The following is a 6,774-nucleotide window of genomic DNA, read 5'->3' as shown; positions in this document are numbered from 1 at the left end:
TAAATTGTATATACGTATATATTAGGGGTGCAACTGGATTTTATGTGGTGGGGGAGTATCAGTGGTTCCCAAAGTTGGGGTAGGGACCCAAACCTGAAACATCAAGGTGGGGTCCTGAAAAGATTTTCTAAATGAATTACATTTTTGCCTTAGTTGCCTAAAATGTATAAATGTAGAATAATAAATGTTGTTATTATGCCCATGTTTAGTTGACCTGATACAAATGTTTATCATCCAAAAATAGCTGGGAGCAAAGGTCTCTGCTACTGTTATTTTGTGGGTCAAAAGCTGAAAAGTTTGGGAACCACTGCTCTATATGAACAAATGGAATGGATTGGATAACAACACACCAAAGAGGATCTCTACCTTACACTATAAATTAAAGGGAAACTGACAGATTTATGATCATATATTTTAGTTAATAATGAAATATTAAATGGTTGTTTATTCTGACCACATCATATTGAATTTTTGTAAAAATATTTTACACCCAAATAATTTAGGGGGGCTTTAAAATATTTTAGGGGGGCTCCAGCCCCACTAAAATAGGCCTAGTGACGCCACTGTTTACACATCAGCTTATTATTCATTCTGTAACAGGTGTTTAGTCTATAGTTAGTCTTTTTAAATTAGGCTGTAAATTGATCCGTCCATTACCTTTAACCACATCCCCTTTCCAGGTCACAGGGAGCTGCTGCTTATTTCCAGCAGTCACTGTGTGAGTGGCAGTGTACACCCTGGACAGGTCACAGGTTCATCACAGTGTCACATAGAGGCTCACAGAGAAGGACAATTTCGAGTTATCAATGAACCATGTTTTTGTTCCACAGAAGGAAACCACAGTACCTGAATAAAAACTCCACTTATTCACGAAGAACATGCAAATCTCACACAGAAAGGACCCTGCTCCGGATGCAAACTTGAAACCTTCTCAGTGAGAAGAGACATCGTTGACAACTGTGCCACTGTGCTGCTCTAAAAATCAGTGTCTAATTAAATTAAATTACCGCTCATTTAGCTGTGAACGAGATTATAACTTTCAAAAGTCCCATCAAATTACAGCTGTAAGAAGCTCATTTATGAACCTTGTTAGTGTTTTAGAATAGAATAGAATAGAATAGAATAGAATAGAATAGAATAGAATAGAATAGAATAGAATAAAATCTTGATTCTGGCTCAAAAGACATTTAACATAGCTAAACATTTTACCCACATTAGACAGGCTCAACATTCATGGACAGATACAGCTAAACAACAGATGACCCTTGCAAAATAAAATAAAATAAAAAACATATATTTACCATGTTTTAAAAAGTTGTCCTATAGAAAATTACAAGACCACATGTGATCACTAAAACATGGTGAAAATGTTCCACATTCACAAAGAAAACACATGCAAACCTTGTTTCATGCATTAACGTCGCCTGGAAGGTTGATGATGTGTGTGCAAAAGACTGTGTTTATGTGTCTGTCATTTAAATAGCCACAATTTGTGATCGGAAATGTCCCTCCGTGTCGATTAGATCACTCTTAACACACACATGCACGGCAGGAATTTCTCCTAAAAGGATCTCAGCCATCATGATTATCGGAGCATCCTTAAGATTGTCAAAACGGGGCCAAAGATTGGCACAGTTATCATGCCATGAGAACCCGGCAACTTTAGCAAACATGAAAATGTAATTTAATTTTGTCAGTTTAAAGATATTCGACAAACATTTTGTGCGGTGGCAGCTGGGAGTCATTCCCAACATTGAGTCAAACACTTACAGACCAAGCACCTGCAATAATTTTGTTTTTAAGATTTAACCAACAGGCTCCAACGTTTTCATCCTGTTTTTATGACTCTGAATAATTTATCTTTGTGATCTCGGAAACTTTTTAAGACCACCTTGCTACTTTTAGAGGCACGGTGGCTCAGTTGGTAGAGCTGTTGCCTCTTAGCAAGAAGGTTGCTGGATCAAATCCCAGCCAGGGACGTTTCTGGGTAGAGCTTGCATGTTATCTTCATGTACGTGTGTGTTATTTCCAGTTTCCTTGACTGTCATGTTAGTTGGGAACTCTTAAATTGTACCTAGGTGTGAGTGAGCGAGTCAGTGGWTGGAATGGTGCCCCCCACAGGATATGGACACCTGTGACCCTGAAAGGAAGAAGCAGGTAAATGATGAAGGATTCAAGATTATTTCTGAAAGCCAAGATATTGTAGATCAACTGTTTCTATGATTAGAGATCAAACTGACTGATGTGAAAAAAATCAGGTGTTTAAAACGTTTGTAAGTCCACATTGTTGTTCTGTTTACTCATCTTTTCCTTTAACTTTTAATTCCTCAAATGAGGTCCTATCATCACCTGCTGACCACAAAACAAAGATTTGTCAATTGATCTAAACCAGGCACACATTTTCTGTCATTTTGTAAAGTATTTCTTTAAATTCACCTGACAATTAAAAATAAACACAAACAATACAATTTGACTTTATTCTTTCAATCCACCCCTTCTAAAAGGTTTTGCCAGTGCAGCTCAAATTTTTTAGTAAGAGCTTACTGAGGGGAGAGAAACCTCATTTTCTTTCAGTGGATTCTCACCTTTAAGTTCCATTTAGTTTACAATCGCTCTGTCAGAGTTTTATTTCGCTCACGTACTTGCTCTTCGCCTGAATTGAACATTTTAATTTCTCAGACGGCCCCGATTTCTTTAGAGCCTCACGACATGCTCGCACTCTTTCTTTCACTCGCTCGAATGACATTGAACAGCACAAGGACGCCGGTGAAAGCAGCGTACACGGAGGAGCGAGGGAGGAGAGAGGGACTTCATTTAGAGATAACTGGTCTGCAAAGAGGAGGCAAAAAACGTTCAAATGACCCTCAAAGTCAGCCATGTGAAAGCTGCAGAGTAATTATTTCAGCGAAACGCGCCATAAAATACAGTTTTATCAGCTACGGCCCGACATGCCCTGAGAACATCAAAGGGAAATCAATGAGACACCTGCATTCTGAGCCAATCCATCATCTGAAGCAGAGCTGTCAGTCTGAAATTAAGGAGACATGAGAGTAAACATACCGAGGTGTTACAGCACCAGCATAATAAATGAAGAAAATTAGGATATGATAAATGTATATGCATATTAATAAAATCCTAGGTTATTGTATTTTAGATAAAATAATTTAAAACAGTTAAAAGCTATACACTGAAAAAAAGGATTTTTGGGTTTAGTAACATTTATTTAATTATTCTTTTAAATTTTACAAAAAAAATCAAAATTTCTGAACTACTAGAATTTACTAAATAAACAATATGCATTATATTATGTATCAATATTACTGTACAAAAAAGTAAATGCTAATATTATTTTATCAGTAATGTTTAAGTGCTTTTTTCTGGACAGCATATAAACATGAATATATTAAGTAACTTCTACTCTTCTGGGCTCAAACTGAGGGTGCATGCACACACAAAGGCTGCTCCTCATTCCCTTGCTTCACTTTTCAAGGAGAGGACAAGACATGGTCGAAATAAAACATAAGTTGTCTGGTTTCTTTTGCGTGAATACATTTGTTGGTGTGCAACAGTTTGATGGCATAATGTAGGTGATATTTAGTTGTCAGGGAACAGGGAATGCAAATTGTAGCATTCTGCTGTGTTTGGCTGTTTGTCATGTGACTGCAGTGGAGGATTGTGGGTAGGATTCATGTTTGTTGTTGTTAAATCATTTTAGGGAATTGGTTAACATTGTTCTTTCAGCAATTAATCTGTTGTGCTACTCGAATTTGTGTGTTCATTATTTGTTAACTTGTGTTAAATCGTTCAGCAGAAGTAACCATAAGTGAGGGTAGGCCTGGTCATTAATAAGACCTGTCAGTTTCACTTTGTGTTGTTCATGAAGAAGAATCCAATAAAGGTTCTTCAAAACCACCACCTGCACTTTCTCTGTAGCTGTGAGGTGTCATGCCACAATATTGTGCTTGACGCATGTGCACTGTTATAAAGAACTTGTAAGATTTACTAGAAAAATATCCTCATAACAATTTGCATTAATGTTTCTTAAGTAAATTTAAAAGCTACAAATTCAAGTAAAATTTACTCATCATTATCTAGCAAAAGTTATTAAGAATATAGTTAAAGATTTGTGAATAAATCAGGTAAATTTKACTTAATTTGATCAAGTATATGTTACAAGATTTAATTGAGCAAATTAAGTAAAATTTACCTGATTTATTCACAAAGCTTTAACTATATTCTTAATAACTTTTACTAGATAATGATAAGAGTAAATATTATATAAATTTGTAGCATTTAAATTTACCTAACAAACGTTAGTGCAAATCGTTTACAGGATGTTTAGTAAATCTTACAAGTTATTTAAAAAAATTCTTACAAGTTATTTTTTACAGTGTAGGTCTGCTGATGTGTGCCAGTTATTAATATATCCTGACCCTTATAAGTACTGCTGAGTGCAAAACTCATTTTTATTTCCCAACTAGAACTTTGTGACTTTAAATGTTCTGCCTCACTGAGCTGTGACGGCTGGGAGGGTAGTTGGTGACTCAGTATCACGGTAAAAATACACAGCTTTGTTTGTAACAGTCTCACAGAATTCTGAGGGTTTTGAAACAAGTCAGCACCAGGCCTGTTCAAAACTCAAGCACGTTTCTGAACTCAGACGAGGAAATTGAGAAGCCAGCGAAGGGAGACTCCCTCGTGAATGAGGTTCACCAATCACTGTGGAAGGCTGTGGGGCAGTAGTAGGGCAGAAGACTTGGGATTCCCCGCCATGCCCATATGTTGTGGTGTCCTTGAGCAAGACACCTAATCCCTAACTGCTACCCGGGCACGTAAACTGCTGCTTGGCGCCGCTCCATTTGGGTGTATGAAGGGTCAAATGCAGAGCATAAATCTCACCATTGTATGGGAACATGCATTGATGACAATGCAAAGTATAATTACACAGCTCACTAAGATACCAGCTTAAACAAGCAAAACAAATTCACGTTATATTTGATTATGTTAGACTGCCCTGTTGGCAACAAACGGCATTGATATATAAAAAAATATCACTGACATCTGTGAAAATAAAACTAATTTGTTGTGTTTCGTCTAATTGGGTTTTGTAAATGTAGTATTTCACTGGGCTGAGACTTTCGGAGATTAACTGTAGACACAAAGTTACAGGAAAATCCCAATGTTTTCTTGTGCTGCCAATGAACTGTGGGCCAGAAATTAGAATTTATTTCAACAAAACAAAAATAAAACAAATAAACATCATAGAAAAAAACTATCATAGGTTTGGAAACTAAATTGAGAAGAGTACAACACAAGTTCCAGAAACCCACAATGAATCTGTGACAACAATATTTTGAGGGGAAAATTGTTGTAAAGTTGCAAATGTCAAGGCAGTGTGGAGGAAAGAGAAAATTTACGCTAATTTTACGAGACATTTTGGACACTCCCTTGTAAATTCTAGACACATTTTGTCACCAGCAGTTGCAACCTGGTGAAAATTAACCTAAAGAATCTACCACATGCCTTTGTCAGAACGAGGGTTTTCTAATGAATAAAAAAATGTATATATTATTTTTTAACCTTTAATCAGGCAAATCCTATTGCTTTCACAGATCTCTTTTGCAGTGGAGGCCTGAGCCTGAAGGCAACATAACATGCATGTTTTTAGTCTCCATGGAAACTGGAGAAACCAGAGAAAACCTCTTGCAAGCACAAAGGGAACATGCAAATGCCACAAAGACAGACTCCGGGAATTGAACGCAGGACCCTCTTGCTGTGAGGCAGCAGTACTAACCAATGACCCACCGTGCTGTTTCTTTTATTACTGTAAAGTTTTTCCTGTAGTTCTCCTGGTTGACATCCAGGGGGGGGCACTTTCTTCTTTTTCACAGCCAGAAAGCCACTTGTTTCTTTGTATATTCAGGACCACAGTTTGTATTTATTACACAGTATGTGGCAAATTTTGCAATAAATCTTTAAATATCATCACAGTTTGTGTTCATCACAGAATTTTCTGTCCTGAATGGATGAGGCTGCTCTCACGAGTGCTCGGCAAACCTGACAAAATGGATCCAGTATTAAGATGTATTTATTTTTATCCTCAGCAGGTGTGTCTGATCACATTGACATTTTATTTGGAGTGATGGGCTCACTGGTGCAGACATGTGTAATAAGTATTTGTGTTGACCTGTAACACTTGCTGTGCGGGTGCAGTTGTACAGGACGGCCAGCTCTCCAAACACCTTCCCTGGTCCCATGGTGCACACTTTCTTCCCCTGTTTGGTCACCTCTACTGTTCCCTCTGTGAACACACAAAAACATGAATTATTCAGTGATGAAACAGTGTTCTTTCAGCTCACTGACAGGTGATTTGGTTTTGATTTTCTTTGTTTGAAGTGTTATAATATTACCTGTGCATCACAAAGCTATTAATCCAAGGAAGGCACGTGCACTGTTCGTAGTAAATATTTGATGAGGGCCAGCTCCAATTAGCCAGTTTTTTTTCTCCCTTTCTTTTCTCTTTAATCTTTTTTTGTGTGTGATTAGAGAAGAAAAGTCTGGCATGTGGTTGGTTATCATTTTCAAAACTACCCGGATGACGCTTCCACTCGCAGCCAGTTTATAAACTGCAATCACTAATTAGTCAGTTATTTGTAAAGGTTCAAAATGAAAAGTATAAGTACCTGTGTGTTTCCCTGCCTGTTCATGGAGAATGTCTTCATGCAAAGCAATTCAATGGATACTTTCCTACCTAAAATTGTTCACATGCACACA

The 6,774-nt window shown here is 37.3% G+C and overlaps 1 protein-coding gene across 1 annotated transcript in view; it reads right to left on the bottom strand.

Moving 5' to 3' along the window:
* The window catches only part of LOC106524401 (cGMP-dependent protein kinase 1), a gene marked incomplete at its 5' end in the record, with an annotated part of 27,333 nt that extends 21,032 nt beyond the window's left edge, over positions 1-6,301 (bottom strand). Inside the window, 1 exon segment of the mRNA XM_014018199.1 lies at positions 6,188-6,301. Coding sequence (XP_013873653.1) covers positions 6,188-6,301 — 114 coding nt within the window.
* Positions 6,302-6,774: the final 473 nt, after the last annotated feature.

This window comes from Austrofundulus limnaeus, unplaced genomic scaffold, assembly GCF_001266775.1.
Source record: "Austrofundulus limnaeus strain Quisiro unplaced genomic scaffold, Austrofundulus_limnaeus-1.0 Scaffold186, whole genome shotgun sequence".
Taxonomy (NCBI): Eukaryota; Metazoa; Chordata; class Actinopteri; order Cyprinodontiformes; family Rivulidae; genus Austrofundulus; species Austrofundulus limnaeus.
Note: the sequence above shows the minus strand (reverse complement) of the source record. Positions and strands in the feature narration are given on the sequence as shown.